Source organism: Cucumis sativus, chromosome 6 (genome assembly GCF_000004075.3).
Source record: "Cucumis sativus cultivar 9930 chromosome 6, Cucumber_9930_V3, whole genome shotgun sequence".
NCBI classification, from domain to species: Eukaryota; Viridiplantae; Streptophyta; class Magnoliopsida; order Cucurbitales; family Cucurbitaceae; genus Cucumis; species Cucumis sativus.
Genome location: NC_026660.2, coordinates 9,870,687 through 9,893,391, shown reverse-complemented (window position 1 = coordinate 9,893,391; position 22,705 = coordinate 9,870,687). Strand labels below are relative to the sequence as shown.

Here is a 22,705-nt window from a genome sequence, read left to right as displayed (position 1 = left end):
CCTAATTAGGAAAATGTCAAATATTGCCTTTTAAGTACTTAAAAAAATAATTAAGAAAAAAAGACAGAGCTTGATTTATTTGTAAGTACAACTTAATAAATATGTAGGATTTTTTTAAATACACTAAAATTGAATTAATTCTTTTATAAAATATAGCAAAATATTATATACTATCAAGTAATAAACATTGATAAACTTCTACCGGTATCTATCGGTGCATGTCTTAATTGATATATAAACCAGTTAAAGCCTATTAATATCAGAAATCGATAGACTAATAAAAATTGATCGGTATGCATTATTGATAGAATTTATAAATACTTTCAACCGGTTTTTTTCATTTACAATAACTTCTCTTGCTTCTATGTTTATGGTACGTTTATGGAGAGAAAAAATCCATCCGTCAATTTAGAAAAAAAATTGGAGTGGGTTAATTAGAAAATTTTATTTGTTAAAAGTGTCTGCCGTTGAACTAAACTTAAATATTCCTAAGTTTGTAGGCAGTAGGTTGAAAGTTGACAATCAAATTATAGGGTTAAGTGTTCTGACTTTAAGAAAATATATATGTGAAGGCTAATACAGTATGATGATCAATAATTTTTCTAAATTAAGTTAATAATAATTGTTTAAAATATGTGGAATAGAAAACATGAATATGAATATTAGGTCTAATACAAGAAAAGTCAATTTTTTCCATTGGCTTTCTATATGCTCCACCTTTTGTGGGTATGAAATGTTGACATGATATTTGTTAAATACACACATATATATACTCTTTTTTGAAACCTTCGGATTTGGAAAGAATATTGATTTAATTCTAATTTGAAATGAATCAAGTGTTTGAATGCACGACAGAAATAGGCAGAGGCTAAGCAAAGATCAGAAACGATACTGAGTCCAAAGTAATCAACAAAATAGACTTGGGCTCCAATAACTTCTTAGCCAATTACTCGTCATTAGGCTAATTAACTTATAATCCTAACATTGTTCAGAATTAAGAAAAAAAATTCATATCCTATTTTTTTTTTAATCTTGATAGAACTAATTAACTTGAACCACCTTAGGTCAATTTTTCAATAAATATATCATCATATCTAGGTAACTTGTTCTAAGCTCATTCTTGAACTTTTTTTTTTAGTTTTTAACTTATCGTTTTAGTCTTAGACTTAATCATCAAAGTGTATATGACAAACACTACATTGATATATACAAAAGTTCTTTTTTTTCTTTTGTAAACTACATATTTCTCCTCTTTAAACTAAGTTCATGTCCCGTAAATGTCAAATACATTTTTCCAATTTACATTTTAACATTTTGTTATGAAAAGATACGTTGGGTCAATAGGTGCACCAAGACATCTCCACTAGGTAAACGAAATAAAGTCATATCTTAATTCTAAACGGTTTACATTGTTTTAAGAAAAAGATATACTACGTCACAAGAGTACTCAGATTAGCAGTTTACATTTTAACATTCATAAAGTAAATGAGATTTGAATTTGAAATTTTGGTTTTGTTTTTTGTTAAGAAGGAAAAGATTGTTTCAAAGAGACAGATTTGATCAGATTTTTAAACTTCAAAGAAAGATGTTTTCAATTTTGCTCCAAGAAAAGTCAAATGTTTCTCCATGAAGGGAACTTTTTTCTTCCCTATCAAGAACAGTCAACATGAATCCAGAAACTCAAATGTTTATACTATCATTTGCTAAGACGAGCTTAACTAATGGTATTGATATGATTATTATCTTTGGAAGTAGTGGTTCATTTTTTTTTATTGTTATTGTTGTACATTAAAATTAAGTCTATATAAGTACCACTTTTATCTCTAAATAATATTTTTATCATTGTTTTACCATTGTTTTTTATTTTGCTAAGATCTTTACTTGAAAAAGATGCAAAACGTTGAAGAAAATTGTGAATTAAGGAATAAAATTAACTTTAAAAAGTCCAAGAGCCAAAGAGTACTTACTAAAACGAAGTCTTTAGGTTTCTCTATTTTGTTTGTCTATTATATTTGTTTGCCATTTCTTTTAACTAATAACAACAAATTCCAAACTTTTCAATGCAACATTTTTATCCCAAGTCACCTAATCCAAGCACACTAAAGGGAATTTTTTATGTTACAATATGTGCTTTTAAATTAAATTTTAAAAAACAGATCAAGTCATATTTAAAATGGTTAAAAGTTTTAAATCATTCTAAAATATATTACTAAATTAAAACTTAATTTGATAATTTTAAACGTACTTTTCATACTATTAAAATTAATTTTATAGAATCATTCTCAAACATACCTACAACAACATCCTTCTAATATTATTTAACCACGACATCGACGACATTAAAGCTACATAATTATATCTCAGCGTATAAAACTCTCCCACCAAAATGGAAATTAGGTATAATTGAAATTAATCAAACCCAATATATCATAATCATATAGTTAACGACTAAATAATATAAAAACTTCTTCTAATTTTAGGAGATAATTTTAGTTTATTTACACATAATACATGATGGGGATGAAGATAATCAACGATGATGATGAATAAAACTAGAAAAATCTTGGTTAAGTAATTGAAGCTTGTTCTTATCTTTGTATCCAAATAGATCAGTTGCATCTCCATCAAAATTTGAGTAGCTTGATGGCGATAATTCTTCAATTGTAGAAGAGGAAGGAGCTTCTTGTTCTTCAGAAATGGAGCTAAAATTCATCATCATCAATGGATTATGGTTATTATTATTATTATTATTAATTATAGGTTTCTTTTCCTCAAAATTAATTAAGGAAGAGCTGAAACTTATGTAATTGCTTTCATTATCATAACATTCTTCACTATATGCATTGCCGTTATTATTATTCATTTCTCCAAATATTGAACCTCCATTTCCTCCTGCTATCTCCCTCCAATTTGGTGCATATTTTGTACTTGAAACACTTCTTTTGAATATTCGACACAGTGTCCAAATTTCCTGCAATTAATTCAAGTGTTCAATGTAAATATTAATATACAAAAGACTATAAATATACATGATTTGTTTTTATTTTTAAAAAGTGATGATCTTATTGGTTTAGAGTATGGCCATGGGAGTTTATATTTTACACACACACCAAAAAAAGCAAGTACTAGCGAGGTTAAACAGCTATATGAACTAAAAAACTTAATACTAGAGAGAGAGGAACTGTTGTATAATATTATGAAAGAAGTGTAATATGTTATTATAGAACTTAATTATAAGGTACATCTTAAACTTTGCCTAAACTAAAAAAGTTAAACCAAGAGAGGAACAAATTGTTGTATGAAGTTTAGTTCATATTCAAGAGTAATTTGGAAATCGTTAAAAATCAAAATTTTCATGTTCAAAATCACTATAAAACTGTATTTGCATGATTAAAAACATGTTTAAGATTGATTTAGAAAGTGAAAGAAGGAATGAAAATGCAATGGATATGTCGCCCTAATTGAAATATATATCCATATATGGTACCTACTAATCCTTCCACCTCTCATATTTTGTTAGAAAAAACACCATTTCGGATCGATATACTGTGAAACACATGCCTTAGACAGAGGAAATATGAATTTCTATCCAAATTTAATTTTTTTTAAAAAAAATCTAGCTAGAAATGTAGAAACAAAAATGATTAGGAAAGAGGTAAAGAAAAAGGATATGAGAATAATATTGAACTTACAGCATCTTGGAGTTTATTAGAAGAAGTAGTGATTCTTCCAAAGATAGAAGAAGTAGTAGTATGAGGATTAGGAAGACGAAATTCATGCATCATCCACTCAGTTTTAGTGCCTCTACCAGCATTTCCTTTGTAATAAACAAGAGTTTTCTTAAGCCCAATAATATTGCTTCCTTGTGATCCATTATAAATTGCTTTGTCAATTCCTGTTGCTTTCCAAAATCCTGATCCTGTTACCCTATTTGGTCTTATACTGTTCTTGTATTTTCTTCCTCTTTTGCAAAAAAAGTACCATTCTTTCTCTCCTAAATTATTACTCCCATCTGCAGTCACATTATTACACAATTATTAGTTTTCATTAATTAAAATTAAACAGGTATATTTAATTTCGTTTATGTATGTATATATTTAGAGTTCAATGAATGCAGAGAAAGATGACAAAACAAAGGAAAATTAAATAATATATATTGAAAGATGTGTACATAGGGGTTTAACGTATTAAAATATTATATAACTGTTCATCAATAATGTTTATCTTAATGTCTCCGAATACCATTTAAGAAGCAAGCAATCTATGGAAACATGGGACACAGATCTAATAAACCTTTAGAATAGATCTAAATTGCTTTGGTAATTGTATTTCTTATATCTCCTTTGTTAAACTACAAAATTGTTGTTGCTGTTGTTTTTTTGGATTAATTATAGTAAATTATACTGATTTTTTTTTTGGGAGAATCCAACACCAAGGTCATTTGAATGTTTTATATCTCTTGTTCAGATTAAATCCAAGATCAAAACTTCAGTGTTTTTTTTCCTTTGAAACTATATAAGCTAAGGTTAGTCATTTCAAATCTTTAAACTAATTCCATCTTTAAATAAATGAACGCAAAATTACATCTTTTTAAGAAAAGAAATCAAAAAATTGAAAATTTTAGCTCTTGATATTAAACCCAAAATATATTATTACTTAAAAAGAATATCTATATATGAAATTATGAAAGTACTTTTTACTTAAAATCATTAAACTAAACCTATATAAAAGTATGCAAAATTAAATACGTTTCAACGAAAAGATAAAATGAATTTATGGAAATGAAACATATAGGTACAAGAGAGTAATTGAATCATACTAGGAAGATCCCAAGGATTATGCTTATAGATATCAATGGACTTGATGAGCTCGGTACCGATAGCCTTTTTATCGACCTTTCTCCGGAGATAAAATCCGACGAGTTCTTCATCAGTAGGGTGGAATCTGAACCCTGGAAGTGGGAATTGATAATCATCAATCTCAGGCTCTGCAAACATTTTTCTTTTAAACAATGGTAAAGAAGAGGGGGGAAAAAGGACTCAAAATGAGAAAGGGAGTTTAATTAGAGAAAATTAAGTTAAAGTAATTGGCATTAGAATTAGAACCTTAAATTTATAGGGTTATGGATGGAACCTGAGATGAAGGTGTGGAGTGTGTATTAAAAATGTTGAGGATTTTTTTTTTATTTGACTGCAAGAATTATAAATTAATACAAAATTAAACAAACCCCTTTAATTTCCCTCCCCCACACCACGTTCTTGAAACGCTCCAATCGGTCTTTACAAAATATTCAATTTTCTTTTGGAGTTTTACAAGTGAAATATGATCTACATAGATTATTATTATTAGTGATATATATTTGGCACTTAGTCTATTTCTAGATTTTGTTTCTTTTGGGAAAGTGGTTAGATGTTTCCTCTCTCTTTTTAGTTCAGTAACCCATGATATGGATTTTTCTTTACCAAATTGTATTTTTTGTATTCATACCTTTTCTTTTTTTTTCTTTTAAGAAAGATTCTATGTCAGCTACGGTCTCCACTAAATTAACCCATATTCATAGCACTCTCATCACAAAAGTAATCAACAAAGAACAAGGGAAAATTGAGGAGTACATGAACGAAAGTGGAAATAGAAGCAATGAATAATTAAGGCTAGAGAGAAGCCTCATAACAGGAAGAACAAAATAGAGGCGGTTGCATAAACATAACCAAATTAGTTTCCCATGTTTGATTTACACTGTTTGAAGTATTTATTGAAGGTGTGATTACTTCTTTTCAGGTAGGTAGACCAGCAAAAAGCAATCAATGTTGTTTCTTTTGAGTAGACAAGTTTAAGCCAACCGACGTTTTTGCAAAGGGTGGCAATCTCATTTGCGTTGAAATAATTTCACCAAAATATTATTGATTGTAATTGGGAATATGATAATTTCTCTTCTAAAGTCTTTATATGCTGCAAAAATGAATATATCCCAAACTATTTGCAAAGAAGAGGAAGTGATTCTAAGACCACCTTTACCTTTTCGGGGTCACATTTTATTTATTTTAAAAGAGTAAAGGATAGAGGGAAACTAGTCACTATAATTGCAAGCCTCAACAAAGGCAGAGGAGTGAAAAAAAAGACACAAATGGATCTAATAGACGACAAAATGTCAAGCACGATGTGATAGAAAATATGTATAACAAATATAGGCAGTCACGAGAGCGAAACTGAAAAATAACAACACAAAGATTGATAACCTAGTTCGATGTAAATTCATCTACTTCTGGGGGCACGTTGTGTTTAGTGAAACAAAACTTTTTCACTGTATAAAGAGTTTAGTAACTATAACCAAAATATTTATTCACAGACTCCCTCTCCAGTGACTCCGATAAAATTACACAACGATCAAGCTGTCATCATACAAACCACAAGTGTCGACAATATGTATTAGAATCATTCAAATCAGAGTTAAATCTCGATGTTACAATGCCCTACTTCAAATTCTCACAAACGTCATAAAATAGATTGAAACCATAGAAACTCAAGCTAGAAAAAATAGTACCTTAACTTCTCATTCACATGTCGGATGATGAGAAAGAATTAGAAGACATAAATGAAGAAGAAAAACTCAGAAAATTGGGAGAAAACGTGCTATGGTTGCTGGATCAATTTCGATATGGATAATGTTGGTGATATATAATTAAATTTGCCTTCAACCACCGGCTTAAGCTTTTGGGTGAATTGGTGGTTTAATATGGTATCAAAATAGATGGTCTAGGGAGGTCCCTTGTTGGACCTTTCAAATATTCGCTGATAGACTCGTATGAGTGATAGATCAATATTTGCATTAATAGAATTTGACAAATTATAAAATGTTGCTGTATATTTAATTATTTTGAATCTAATTGCTAAAGCTTTTTGGTGAATTGGTGGTTTAATAGATAAAACTTAGTGGCAGAAACAACTTTTATAAAAATGTTATCGCAACACTTTGATGTTGTGCGCCTTTTGTAAATTCTGATCATTCTGCCTTACAGTATCATGCATAACGTCGTGGGGCATCGCGATGCTACAAGGTAGAAGCCCATTTGACTTCTCATGCTTTTGTCCTGGTTGATGCCTTATGACTTCCATTTTGCCCAATTTAACTCTAAATTGACATCAACATTGAATTTTTATCTTTAGTTGTTCGGAATTTACAAGATAGCAAAATAGGAACAACGTAAAATCATGGAACGATCCCGAATTAAAAGATATTAGATAACACATTTTTGGTGCTGTCAAACCAACTTAATCCATAATTATCATGAGCAAGGTAGAATAAAACACACAGTCACACAAAATCATAGCCTGCTAAGTTGTCAAGATGCTTTTCTGATGCCTTAACGGTCAACAAGAACCAACCATGCAATCTACGATACAATCTAAAAACAAGCAATTAATTGATGTAGAAATTAGAATTATTACTTTAGATGATCTATATATTCATGCAAAAACAAATCTGAAGCTCTTCTAGTTAAGCTTAAACAAAACTCGGAATAGACTTAAAAGGACCCTCAATTCACATTCCCCTACTATGCTAAAAGTAAGATTTAAATGCAACTTCCTAATGCAAAGTGGCAAAGTCTAAGTATTCGTGCAAACTAACTTCAAGTCTTATTCTCCTTTTGTTCTTTATTTTTTTTTTCAATTCATGCTAGTCGGAATTTCCTTGGCACTAAAATATATTTTTTAACGAAAGGTAGAACAATAAGTTGGTTTAGTCCTTGCACACACATTACTAAATTGACACTAGAAAGGTTTTTCACGGTGACAACAAACATACATATATGATAAAGCTACCTCTAAGCATGACCTAGGATAAGCATGACCTAGGATAGTCAAGCTAAAGACTTAGGTTTGCATGAGAGATGGAAGAAATGTTTCAGAATATACTCAAAATCATAATTATTTTCATCATATAAATGCTTCAAACATGCAAGATTCTAAGAGTGTATTATAGGCACACGCCATAGAAAAACACACAACATCAAAGCAAACAATCATAAAAGCACGTACAATAACTCAAGCTTAGATGCTCAATGGTTTCAGCCAGAACACATGCATACCCCCACACTCCAACTTAAAATTTAACATTGTCCTCCATAAATATAAGGGAAACAAGAGTAAAAAGGAAGGGAAACATAAAGCTTCCTTGGAATTTTGGCACAATGGAGGATGTAGGGTGCGTGACTCTACAATAATCTATTCTCTTAAATTTCCTACAACCAAGAAGGATAGAAAGGATTAATTATTAGATAAAAAAAATAACATAAAAGATACTCAAATAATGATACATACATGAAGGTTGCGGTTTAGACAAACTTTAAGCTCAAAACATTCTATCTACACACTTTTCTTATAAGGTGACTAACCCTAAAAATGAAAAGATCAGTAACACACGCACAAATATATATATATATATATATATGGCTAGCCTAGAGAATATTGATTTAGAAGAGAATAAATAATTCTTGCATCATAAAAAAATTTGTGTTTCATGTATGAAAAGAGTATTTCGTTGAAGTTGCTGTCTGACGATCCTAATGTTATCACCAATGTCTTTTACATGTTGCTCAAATTTTATCTTTTGATAAAGTTAGGCAACCAAAACAGTGAGTTTTTCAATACTTATCGAATGTCATTTATACAAGTAAGGAATTTAAATATTAATAATAAGAATAATAAAACGTAACTAATCCTTGTTGTAGTACTTGGAAACATATACTGATTTAATATATATGTTATTTCATTGCACTCCAAAACAACATTATTTGCCATAAATTTCTAAGGTCAATAAAAGAAAATAAACTTGTCATAATAATAAGCTTCATTACCCTTTATCGTCTAATATATATTACGATAGAGTTTTAGAATGCCTTGTTGAATTTTTCTAAGAAAACAAAACGATAAACGATAAAAATTGATAGATGCATATAGATATTTCAGTTAAGTTGACACATCCATAAATATAGAGATAAAATTAATTCATATATAAGAACTAAAAGTATAATATATGTCATGTTTATTTCGTATAAAGAGTCATTTATCACGAACCAAGTTAAAAGGTAGTTAATTGTAGGGTTCACTATGAAATATATAATCAACAAAGGAAATTTGATGGTGGAGTTGAGGTGATGAATTCAATTGTATTTAAAAAGTAGATGAACCTACTAGCATCTTTTAGAAAATTTAGAATGACTTTTTCAATTGTGCTTATATGTACAAACTGAGAAGTAGTCAGTAACATTACATTATTCATCTCCGTGTGTAAGTACCAAAATGTAAATAACGTAGCTCAATTCGTTAATATAATCTTCGTGTGTAAGTATCAAAATGTAAATAACATAGCTCAATCGTAACGAAGTTGCTTATGCAAATTGACTAAGTAAATATGATAAAAATAAAAATAAAAACAATCCAATTACGTTTATAATTATAATCCATTTTGATTGATTTATCAATGAAAATCTTTTATCTTTGGTATCAAAGTTGATTATGGATCGCTAACTATGATCCTAACTCTTTAAGATCTCAATTTAGTTAAGATCATTTATGAAAATTTTAGTTTTTATTATTGAACAACTGGAAACATAAATTCATACTAAAATTGGTTCATTAAAAAGAGATTCATTTTGAAAATCTCAATTCTCAGTAGTCCAAACTTTTGAGGATACCCAAAAACTTCTGGTTTTAATTTAGTTTATATAAAATTTATTCTATGGGTAAACTTAGAAGTAAGAAAATAATTACTTTATTCTTAAAGAAAAACCATATTAGAGATTTTTAATAATAATTTAATTTCGAAGTAAGACGACAAGATTGAAACTAAAAATGGTTGGGAAGTAGCATCAAATTGTATAATTAAATTTGTATCATTAAACTCTTAAGAAATTATATTTTATTTTGCACCCACTAGCTCCAATTAATAAATCTATGGGATAAAGATTAGTTGCAAATTATGAAGAAGAAAAAAAAAAAAGAGAAATGAATTAATAATAATGTAATAATACCATAGTACTGCTGTCATTAAGTTCATAATCACATGTTATAAAGCATAAAAAGGGAACAGACAATGAAGCACCATATGTGGTGCTCTCTAGCTAAGCAATGTTGATAGAGAGCAATGTTTGATAATATATATATACTTATATATGTATGTATATATATACACATCACATCACATTAACGATAATAATAGTTCATCTGTTTAAGGAATTCTCTTGTTTTGTTAGTGTTTGAATAAAGTCAAAATGATTATTTCTAATGAAAAGACAAGATGAGGAAATTTAGTGACTTGTAGTCTATAATATTACAAAAGAAAAGGAAAATAAGAAAATGTATACACATGTGATTTTGTTGCCATCTATTGATAAAAAAGAAAACTTTCATTAAAAAATATACCATTGTATATTCTTCCTTTCTAGAACTTCTAGAAGTACTATCATAAAACAGAAAAAAGAGGGCAATTATTACTTAGAACATACTTTATAGTTCACTTCTTAATTAATTCACCAATTACTTCCATCATTCTATTTATTTTTTAACGTTTAATCTTAATTTATTGGATAATATTATTATTTAAGACATTTATATATGGATAAACTATTTCGCAAAACATGAATATATTTCTTCGATTAGAAACTGAAGTAGTTAATAGTAATATATTTTCTTTATCTAGATACTTATTATTTTACAATCCATCCAATGATATAGCGATTAGGGAATACCCATACTCTTTTTTATTTTTATTTTTATTTTTATTTTTATTTTTTGAAGTATTCAAGAGATATCTAGGATGGTCGAGAGATGATTTAAACCTTCAATCAAATTCGACCACTTGCTCAAATTTTTATCATCTATACATATATCTATGAAAACGTTAGTTTTAGAGATTAGACTGTGAAGAAAAGAGAATAAAAAGGAATGTAGAAGAGAGAAAAAAAAAGAAGAGGGAAAATATAAAGGTATATTAATTAGTTATAGATTAAAACAAATGTGACAAGAAATGGAAGAGGGAGGTGAATCAATTGATGGTGATTAGATAATCTTTTTCTTTTGATCTTTTCTTTGTTTACTTATTTTTTTGGAGAAATTAAAGATAACAATGAGAATTTTGAAAGTTAAAAGAGTATTTTTTATATGAAAACTACAAAATTTTGAAAGACATTACCTATCATTTAGCAAAAGATAAATTATGTTTTTAAATTAGCTTGATTATTTAATAATTAGGGCAGTAAATGTTGTTTGAGATCTTGATTGTGCTTGAAGGTTTATAGAAAATCAAGAAAAGAAAAAATTAATTTCAAATCTATATGGCTATGTTCATAAGTTAGAATAATACATTACAGTGGCTCCCAACAAAATAGAGAGTATAAGTGAGGGTGGTTAGATTAAGTTTTAAAATTAGTGAAACCCTAAAGTTAGCTTCTAGATTGTCAACAATAATGAACTCAAATTTAAAAATCAAGAATCTAAGCGAATTAAAAGCCCTTAAAGTGACACAGCTCAAGAGTTAATTAATTATATTTCTTTAAAAAAACGTAGCAACAATTTATTTAAATCTGCCAAGTCAACACATCATGACAAATACCATATACAAATTTAGCTTTATCATTTTAAACCCTAAACTACAGCAGTAAATTTTGAAAAGTGTATAACACTATTATTATTGTTTTAGGTTTTGTTTGAAAATTAAATTTCAATATAATTATGTGAAACTTATAAAATTTTTATAAATTAAACTCCAATTTTTTTTTTTATAAATGAGTTATGTTAGACTGAAATCATCAATGTATTTACTTTAATCATCCTTTTTGTATAACTAATATCTAAAGAAGTTAACATGTGTTTGGAAAGTTAATCATATATGATTTTCAAACGTAATTATTAATGTATATTGAAATTAATTTAAGGGTTTAATTCAAATTATAAGTTTCACACAATATTTGGTCTTACGAAATATGGAAAAGAGTGTGAATTTGACATACTTTACTATAGTTCTACACAATCATTAGTTCAAGGACTTAATTGATACAATACTAACCGTATGTTTAGATTATAAATTGATATCTTTCTCAACCAATGATTTTGATATTTTATAGCAAGATATCGTTTTCAAGAAAAGCCAATTTGATAATCATCCAGAATGAACTAAGAAAATTTGATTTGAAGAGGTATCTAATATGGTTGTATTATATTTAATATTGAATGATAATATATAGCTTTGTTTTTTTTTTCTTAATTAGTTATTTCTTTTTATATACACTCTCAAATATAATAGTTAGTTATATATTAGTTACTTCATCATTAGAAATAGTTAGTTCACTAGGCTAACTTAATTACTACAATTTACCAATAGTAAGTACGTAAATCCATGAAATAAATTTTTAAAATCTAAAATAAAATGTTCAAGTTAGAGAAAGACTTGTTAAACATGTTTAACTTTTGAAATCCTCGATAACATACAAATGAACTCAAACATCAAATTTGAAGGATTAATTTTAAACTTAAACAATTTAGGACTAATATTAATAATAATTAGTGATAAAAAAAAAAAAAAGAAGTCATTGAATAAATAGAAACTGAAAAGTGAAAATGAGAATAATTTATGTTGTACCAGGTTGTCGATCCCTACTCTAAAACAATAATATTCTTTTTCTTGTAATTAATAAAGATAAAGACGAAGCCTATCATATTCATAAACTTTGAGAAACTTTAGATATTAAAATATACTATATGAATATGATAGCCATAGTATAATTTAATAAACATTGATCCCACCAAACAAATTTTTAATTAGTTTATTAGAAATATATTAAATAATAGATATATAATATGAATGGGACCCTACATAGTATATGCAAACTCTTCCTATATTCTATACAGTCTAAAAATGTAAATTCAAATCAATAATTAGAAAGTAAATGCGATTAGTAATGGAATAATAAATAATCATAAGGATTGAAAATGGATATGGAGTGAATATATCATTAATAAAGTCTCGATTGTATAAATAGAAGTTTAAATACAATGTTCAGGTAAGATAATAAACATAGAGGTACTATATGGTAGTGTCTCAAGTACATAGTATTTTGCAAATGATATTGATAAATATAGATAATAAGTAGATGAAATAAGTATTTATTATTATTAAGAATAATTTTTCTATTATTTTTGTTGGCTTTTTACCAAAAACAAAAACTCCCTCTTGTCCAACGACCCCGATAAATTTAGTGTACTTGAAGGGACTCATCCCCAATTTTATGTTTGCTATATAGATAGATAGATGATGTCATAGTCGGAGAGAAATCAAATAACATAACTAGCCAAATTTTAGAAATGATAAATGTATTTTGAATTTTGATGGATGGATGAACTTAGGAACATATTGTGTAGTTAGGAAAAGTTGAGTTTATTAGTCAAACTAGAGAAAAAGATAGTATTGATGTATAGGGTAAGGTACAACATTTGATCAAACAAAATCAGATATTTTCAGTTTTGATAAGGGGGGGCGGCTGATTTTTCTTTCCCTTTTTTATTCTGATCCATAGTTCATCTAAAAATGAAAAAGAAAGAAAGGAAGGAAGAAAGAAGCATCGATGAAATTTCCTAGGATTCGATTGTCAAATCTATTCGATCTTCAAGTAAAATTTGATCCTAAGTTTTCTTTTTATTAATGTTTAACATTTGTTGTTGGGAAACCAAACATAGAAACATAAACAATATCTTGTTAGTGTACGTGTAATTTAAGACCCAAATTATGATTTCCACTTGTTGTTTGTCTTTATCCTTTTTTCTTCCTATTTTTTTAAAACTCTCTCTTTAAAAAGAGAACCTTATTATAAGATTTAAATATTTAAATCATTATTATAAAATTCATATTTTTAACAATAATTTTTGGAGAATGACAATGGCGGCTAACTTCCATGTGAGGTGACGATCTAGAATTGGGTAGCAGCCCTTAACCATTCAATGAATCTAATTTTTTGTAGCATTAATTTAATTGATATATATATATATAAAGAAAAGAAAAATAGAGTTTGAATAATTATGAAGCCTGTGTGGCTTAGATTCTAATCAAGACTATTCAAATTGGGGTGTAATAAAAAATCAATTATTTGGGATTGTAAATAATAAAATGTATAATATCCGAGAATGACATCAATGTTATCGTAGGAAATATTTTTGATAGCAACTCATTTGATTTTGGTTTTATTGGGACAAACTACTTTAGTATTAACATATATGTGTGAAGTTGGAGAAAGAAGATTTTGTATACTTTTTTTTGGAAGAGAAGTAATTTTGAATATCATTTGAGCTTTCAAATATTAAAATATGAAAGTAAACTATCCAGTGAATATGATTCCTATGATAGTAAGTTTTTGTTTTTGGAGATAATAAATTGATATCTTTCTCATTTATACTATAGAACTAATACTTGAGGAGACTTCAACCCACTTGGTGAGTCAAGGGGGGCGAAAATCTTGTAAATGCAAGAAAATATTAATTGGACTTAGCAATTTAAGATCCCAAATTTTTCTAAGTAGATTAAATTAAAAAAATTAATGGTTATGATAGCTCATTCAACGCTAATAATTTCAATGTATAATTACATTTTAGAAGAATTATAAATATAGCAAAATATATAAATGGCTACTTTATTGCTATTAGTAATATAACTTATAGACACATTTTAGCAATATAGACAAGAATTTAATTTTCTTTTTATATATATTTAGAAATATTGTTGTATTGTGCTACATTCACCAAACTTACTTCTATATTGCTGTGTCCTATAGGAATAATCTACAAACAAAAGCTTAGCTACCTCAACTGGAAGTTAAAACGTCATGACTTTGACCAAAAAGTTTATGAAAATAATTTTTCTACACTGGAGAGAAGATTAAACTTCGATAGTAAAAAGTAAAAAAAAAAATGCATCATAATGTAAAATTTAGAAGAAAAAAATTGAAAAACTAAAAATAAAATCATTCCCTAAGTAATCCTTTTAACGTCTTTTGACTTCAAATATTTAATAACACATATAATATAAGATTGTGATCGATACATCAACCGAGAGAAAAAAGAAAAAAAAGGTTTCCATCGCCATCCTTATTATTGTAGCTTGAGAGTCAGAATTCATGATGGAAGAGAAGCATGGCATTGCCATCTTCCTCCAAAAGAAATCAAAGACGAGCCTTTCTCCCCGATTCCCTTATCAATCCATTTGACTATAAATTCAACAGATCTCCATCTTGTTGAATATCTTTGTGTGTGTAGAATAATGTCCATCTTTTATGACTATCAAATTGGTCTCTCTTTTTTAATCCCAAACCTGTCAGCTCCCTATCTCAAATAAATACATTTTTTTTAAAAAAAATTTAGTCTATCATTTCTTTACTTTACACCTGAATTAACTAACTAGTTTATCTTAAAACTAATCTTGAAAGTGGGTAAGGAAGGGAGATAATGTCTTCCCCTATTTTAATACTTTACCGATGTCTCGAAGCTACTCGCAATCTGGGATTATACTTTCTCCAACCTGAAGCCATACGTCACCAGTCTTCCCTTCTTCAGCGGCACATTCATATCTCAGCAGTACCCCAAACATGATTTTCCCCTGCTTCAATGGAATAGGTCGTTAACCTAATGTTAGGTTTTTTACATTAAAAATATATATTTAATTAAGAATTGAAAGTAACATTTAAAAAAAAAAAAAACCCTAACCTTCACCCTACGGTATGATGCTAAAGTAGCTAAAGGTTCGTTTGTCTTCTGAATTTGTTCAGCATCAATAACAAAATTGATCATCTGGCAACGGTTGCATCCACCTAACGACTGGAATTGTAAACAACAGATATGTTTATAAACAGAGTGATACGACATCACATCCATATCTAATGAATATATATACCTCCCAAGGTATTGATACGACTTTTTTTTAAAGCCGATCAAGTTAAGCTTTTGAATTTAGTGGTAATTATAGTACAGTAAAAGAAGTCGTGATCTCAAACTGCTATTGTAAAGTTATTTGCTCTCTATTTAATGTTGGCAACCAACTTCCTAGAACTTTTAAATTTTCAAGCTCAAAAAAGCTTAGAAATGAGGGAATGAGACATCAAATTAAATTTACCATAACACATCAGCCTACTCTTTTCTTAATATATAATTAAACATAAATCTGACATTCCAGAAAGATTTTCAACGAGGCTGGGTTACAATAGATTTATCATAGCATTCTAGTTTCAGTACAACACTCAGCAGCATATCAGTCATTGATTTGCATCGATTGTAAGGAGAACTTACTCTGAAGCATTTGTTGCCAATTTTAATATTTCTCCACTCATCTTCAGCATAAGGTCTGCCTCCAGATATGACAAGATTTGGCCGGAACCTCATAGGATTAATTTGAAGTAATGTTTTACGAACATCCTTTTGAGCATCTGCTAAAAACCATGCGACTTAAGATCACCACATTTGAAATTCAATGAATCTAAGTCCACATCTGAATTACAGTGAGTTGATTCAAATTCATCAAACAGTATTAAACTAAGATGCCACTAGAGAAGTACAGGATGGAATTGCCTACTTGAATTCAATCTGCTATTGAGGTCTGATACACTCTCCTCAGATATCAGCAAGAATTGGGCTTCATTGGGAAAATTCAAGAGATTTCGTGATTCTCTACAGGTACCTACACCATCTCTCTCACACGAGCTAACACAATGATTGGAACTCATATGGCGCAACAAAGTACATGGTCGACCAATAGCTGCACTAAACCAAGTATCAACTTCCTTGTCGTAACCCTGAACTTGATATCTAAAGTATGATAGGACAATTAGTTTCAACCTTAAAAGTTCAAAAGAGAAAAAAAAAACAAAAAGGAACATAGGCTTGTAAATTCAATAACTTCAAAATTCATTGGTCTGTCAGGGAAACAGAAAAGGCCCCACCCCAAATACGTTAGGCCATGCAATTTGTAATTCTAATACATAGTATTACTCACATCTGACCATGCAAACTTATTTGTTCTCTCTTGTCATTGCAAGGACTTGAATTCAGGGTGATCTGCAGTCTCTCTTTGCAACGTGGGGATTCAATAAACAATATCCCCTGACTGAGGTCAATATAAGTACGTACAAGTGACATTTCAGGAACCTAAAAAACCAGTTTCAGATGAATTAAAACTCAATTACAAATATTTGAACAAGAATGAATGTCTATCATCTAAACCATATCATAATTTCTCAAAACAAAGTTCAAGCGGGGAGCACAAAACCCCAACGTGCTGGGACACAAGCAAAAGTAACATGGACACGGGTTCTCTCGATATAACATTACAAAAAAATCATTTCCTTATCACACTTTGTTGGAAATAAGGGGTTGCATTCATAGTCTATAGCTCGAAGATATTTCAGTCTTTTCCTTTACCCTAAGTTTATTTCATTTTTTGTATTTGGGGTTGCTAGAGCTTATAAAGTTGTCTTCTTTTGTAACTTTCATTATGTGTGGAAATAATAAAAGAGATTCTATATCATGGTTTTTTCTCCCTGTTTGAGGGTTTTCCACATAAACCTTGTTTTCTCTTTTCTACTGTTTAACATGCTATCTGTATCACCCCAGACCCAAGATTTGGACAAGGATTCAGAATCTGAATTCGGCAACTGACGGTCCTGGCATTCCCCTACGTCCCCTGTGACTTGGCTACGTTATTCTTACTTGTGTTAAAGGCTTATTAGAGTGAAAGTTGTCCCACAAACCAACACGATTCTATATCGAATTCACATGCATCCTAGAAAAATTCATATCACCCAACATAAAATTGTTCCAAGCTAAGCTCGCTTAACTTTGGAGTTCCTATGATTAAGCCATCAAAAAGGAAGGCGCACATTGTTTGTATACGTAGTAATTTCTAATTCTTTTAAGTATTTCCTATCTTTACTTTTATGTCCTCAGGATCCTCTAGTTTAGGTATCCAACTGGTGAGATACCAAGACCTAAACTAGGGGATCCTCAAGAGTGCATTTGGAAAGGAGAAGACTCCCTGCTTCAATCACTGCTGATTAGTAGAATAGAACCTCAGATAGGGAAATGCAGCATGAGATATCTGGGATGCAGTTCAAAAATTCTATCGTCTCGTCTTTTCACTCTGCGTAAACAGATTCATAAGCAAACAAGGGATGATGGATGTCACTTCATACTTTAACAAATTGTACCCAATCTGGCGGGAGATGAATCTGTGTCGTGAAATTATCTAGGATTGTTCCTGTGGAGGTGTCAAGTATTCCTAGATTAAGGAAATCAATTGTGTTTGTGATTTTCTAGCTATTGTGAACTCCAAGTTTGATGTAGTGCAAGGCCGTATAGTGAGACAAAGGCCTATACCTTCTCTTATGAAAGTGTACATTGAGATGCGCCTAGAGGAAGACAAAGTCAGAGCTATGAACTTCACGGTTGTATCTACTAAAGATTCTGCTGCTTTCAGTGTGAAATTATCTGGTTCTAATAGTGACAAGCAAAATGGGAAACATACCTCAATGTGTGAACATTGCAACAAATACCGGCATACGAAAGAAATGCTGGAAGTTACATTGTAGACCACTAAATGGCAGAAGACGTCCTTCAAATGACAAGCCCAACCCTAGTTGAGCTCTTATGAGTGAATCAACGGGTGCCCCCCAATCACAATATCAGGTGAATTGTCAAAGTGACCTTGATGCCTCTTCCCTTAAGGCCGTTGTTTAATTAGGTACCCCTCAATCCTTAAGTCTTCTCAGGTAAATAGTAAGAAATTATGGATACTTGATTCAAGGGCTACAGATCATTTGACTGGATCATATGATAATTTTTTATCATATTTTTCAATTGTTGGTAATAAAAAGATTTGGATCGTAGATGGGTCCTTTGCAAGCAAGGATCATATTTCTCCTTTCGACGGTTTAACTTTGCAAAATGTGTTGCATGTACCAAAAATATCTTATAATTTACTCTCTATTAGAAAGATAACTAAAGATCTAAATTATCAAATTGCTTCTCACCAGGTAATGTTCTCTTCCAAGACTTGAACTCGAGGAAGAAGATTGGCACTGCCCGACACAATAGGGGACTCTATCTCCTTGACGATGATGCTCCCTCTAGGAATTGTTATAGGACTAGTTTGTTGTTTTCTTATTTTTCAACTGTATGTTGTAGCATTTTCCCTCTTCCCTCTTCCCCCTTCCCCAATTTCCTATGTATTTCCTCATTTATTTCATAAAGTTGATGACTCTTCTTTGTCTTGTCATGTGTGCATTCGTGCAAAACAACAAAGAGTCACCTTTCCATCTCAACCTTATAAATCTTCTCAACACTTGACCCTTATTCATAGTGATGTTTGGGGTCCCTCGAGCAATGCCATCTTGCCCAAATAATATAATTCTTGTATATTTCACAAAAAAGAGAAGGATTTTCTTAAATAGAAGAACACCCCATTAAAAAGAAGGAAAAAATAATTTAGACAAATATAATACAACCAATACAATAAAATAAAAGAAAGGAAATAATCAACACTCCCACTCAAGCTGGTTTGAAGATATCAGTCATTGCCAACTTGTCAATCTGTTGAATTGTTGCTTTACAAGGCCTTTAGTTAACACATCTATACTTTGTTTTGTTGTTGGAAGATCGGATATGCATATTACTCTCACATTGATGTTTTCCTTTACAAAGTTTTTATCAAGTTCAATACGTTTCGTCCTGTCGTGAAGGATGGGATTATGAGCAATGGAAATTGTTGTCTTGTTATCACAGTAAGTGTATGAGCATTGTCTGAGTGAATCTCAATTCTTCCAACAGTCTTCTTATCTATATACCCTCACAAATCACAAATACCATGGGCTAAAGCTCTCAATTCTGCTTCTGCACTACTTTTTGCAACCATGCTCTGTTTTTACTTCGCCAAGTAACAAGATTTCCTCTAACAAAGAAGCACTATCTAGAAGTGGTTCTTATATCAGTTGTGCTACCTGCCTAATCGGCATCAGTATAAACTTCAATAATAAGATGGTTGTTTATTTGAAACAACATGCACTTTTCTAGAGTACCTTTCAAATATCTTAGAATTCTATAAATTGCAACAATGTGAACTGGCCCAGGAGCATGCATGGACTGACTTACTAGACTAACTGCAAAAACAATGTTAGGGCATGTGTCAGAAAGATATGTGAGTCTCCCCACATGTCTCTGGTACTTTTATCTTTCCTTTATCTCATTCTTGGTTGCAGCTTCCCATTTCAGATTTTGCTCCATAGAAATTTTTGCTACTTTGTAACCAAGTAAACCTTTAGCAGGTCAAGAATATACTTCCTTTGGTTGGCAAGAATGCCACATTTGGACCTAGCAAACTCCATGCCTAGGAAGTACCTTTGAAGCTCTTGGGTCTTTTATTTGGAAATCATCTGTTAACTTTTCTTCACAAAAGTCAATCTTGTCTCATCATTGCCTGTAAGAATGACATCATCAACATAAACCATCAAAACCACAACCTTTTCAATTCCTAAATATTTGTAGAGCATTGTACGATAGGCTTGACTTTAACTAAATCCATAACTTGTGACTGCTTTTTCAAAGAATTCAAACCAAGCTCTAGAAGACTGTTTAAGATCGTATAATGATCTATTTAACTTGCACACTTTGTTAATCCCAAGATCTACCTCAAAATCAGATGACAAGTCCATAAATACCTCTTCTTCCAGTTCCCCATTGAGAAAGGCATTCTTAACATCCAGTTGATAAAGAGTTCAATTAGAGTTAATTGCAACAGGCAGCAAAATTCTACTAGAATTGATTTTAGCAACTAGAGCAAATGTTTCTTGATAATCAACTCCATACGTCTAAGTAAATCCCTTACCAACCAATCTAGCCTTGTACCTTCAAACACTACCATCAGCTTTACATTTTTCTGTGAACACCCACTTGCATCCAACTGTTTTCTCTTCTCTTGGTAGTTCAACCAACTATGTCCCATGTGCAATTTTGTATCAGCGCATTCATCTCTTCCATCACTGCTAATTTCCAATTTGAATCATTCAGAGCCTCTCGAAAAGAATTAGAAGAAATAGAATATCAAGATCAGAGACATCAGGTAAGGAATTATGAAACGAACTAGGAGAATTAGAAGAAGTAAAAGGACAATGTATGTTATCTAGATCTTCAGAACCATTTATCGAAGTATTAGAATGGTTCTGTGATAGATCAACTCTTTGTTCTCGATTCCTTTGAGTCAAGCCTCTTCTAGTATAAACCCGTAGTTTAGGTTTTTACTTGTCAAATAAGTATGTAGTGTTTCTCCCTCTCAAGAACTTTCCACACTTGGCATCAAAGAACTAGAACTCATAACTTTGGAATCAATGATGTTTGGAATAGGTGAAGTGTCCCAAAAGTTAGCTTCAAGGTTAGGTGGCTCCCCTGAAGAGAATTTTGGCTAAGAAAAGGTTGATTTTCCAAAAAAGACACATCCAAACTCTCAAAATACCTTTTGGTCAATTCTTATGGGAGACATCCTACAAAAAAGAAAAATGCATTTAATAGCTCGAGGGTCAAGTTTAGTACAAGTAGGGTTGGGATTATCAACATAAGGCAGTGCAACCTATTAAAAGTGATAAAGACAAGGACACCAAGTTACATGGAAACCTGAGTACCAAGGGGAAAGTCAATATATTTTGATCTTAATAATTTCTGATGAATACAATAGGTACAAGAGAGAGGAATAAATAGAATGGTACAAAGAGACAAAAAAGGAAAGGAAATTAATTGAATGGAACAAGTTTTTCTACCAGGGGTATCTTCTTCATATCTTAGTGTGTCATAGTCTGCTTGGCAACCATTGAAAAATCAATGGAAAATTACCTTTTTAGTCCCAAATTTTGGAGAATATGTGTGTTTGGCCTTTGAGTTTTAAAAATGTACACTTTTAGTTCCCAAGTTTATAAAAATAGGTCTATTTAGTTCTACTCTATTATTAATATATCTTGGTGCGCCTCCAGATCCTTAGGATGAAGTGGGCCGTTTCCTTTTCAAAAAAAGAAAAATAGGTCTATTGGGTCCCTAAGTTTTCGAAATGTACCTTTCTAGTCCACTTGAGTTTTTATAATAAGATTTACAGTCTTTGAGTAATTTTTGTTTCATTTTCTAGACATAAATATATGATATTTAAAATGGAAAAAAAAAAAAAAACCCTTTTAGAGAGGATGTGATTTTAAAAAATTATTCTTCTAATTTAAAATGTCATATAATTATTTCAAATAATAGTATAAACTTATTGAAAGGACTTTTAAACTTTTTTTTAGAACTCAGAGACTAAATAGGTACATTTTGAAAACACAAGTTCCAAATAGGTCTATTCTTATAAACCTGTAAATTAAAAATGTACATTTTTTAAACTTGGGGACTAAAAGCACATAATTTTCGATACTTGTTGACTAAGAGGGTAATTTTTCCAAAACTCAATTTAATACTAAGGACCAGTTCCAAAAGAGACATCCCCAATTACAGTCCAAGCACTTATAGCCACAAAATGTGTTAGACTATATGTTGGAAGTTCACACCTAAAGTATATTAAATCCTTCTATGACATTTGTATGAAACTAGTTAGTTTCTCTCATTTGCTTGGGTCATTTTGAGAGCCTCTATACTACACACTAGT

General features: G+C 30.2%; 2 protein-coding genes across 7 annotated transcripts in view; both read right to left on the bottom strand.

Annotated features, from left to right (window-relative positions):
* Window positions 1-2,251: 2,251 nt before the first annotated feature.
* LOC101221336 (transcription factor JUNGBRUNNEN 1) lies at window positions 2,252-5,154 on the bottom strand. The gene is made up of 3 exons (XM_011658683.2): window positions 4,820-5,154; window positions 3,693-4,012; window positions 2,252-2,971 (listed from the first exon to the last, which is right to left on the bottom strand). Exons 1-3 carry the CDS (start codon window positions 4,995-4,997, stop codon window positions 2,531-2,533), a joined length of 939 nt encoding a protein of 312 aa, XP_011656985.1. The 5' UTR covers window positions 4,998-5,154; the 3' UTR covers window positions 2,252-2,530.
* Window positions 5,155-14,988: 9,834 nt separating this feature from the next.
* LOC101220625 (molybdenum cofactor sulfurase) overlaps window positions 14,989-22,705 on the bottom strand; it is a 34,666-nt gene continuing 26,949 nt past the window's right edge. For 3 of the 6 annotated variants that reach the window (XM_011658681.2, XM_011658678.2, XM_031887560.1), the window contains 5 exons: window positions 17,030-17,181; window positions 16,610-16,842; window positions 16,327-16,466; window positions 15,748-15,858; window positions 14,989-15,643 (listed from right to left, as the gene is read on the bottom strand). In XM_011658681.2, the coding sequence (XP_011656983.1) occupies window positions 15,530-15,643; window positions 15,748-15,858; window positions 16,327-16,466; window positions 16,610-16,842; window positions 17,030-17,181 (750 nt within the window). In that variant the 3' untranslated portion in view covers window positions 14,989-15,529. The remainder of the gene's footprint in view (window positions 15,644-15,747; window positions 15,859-16,326; window positions 16,467-16,609; window positions 16,843-17,029; window positions 17,182-22,705) is intronic. The other 3 variants (XM_011658679.2, XM_031887559.1, XM_011658680.2) reach the window with 3 other exon arrangements.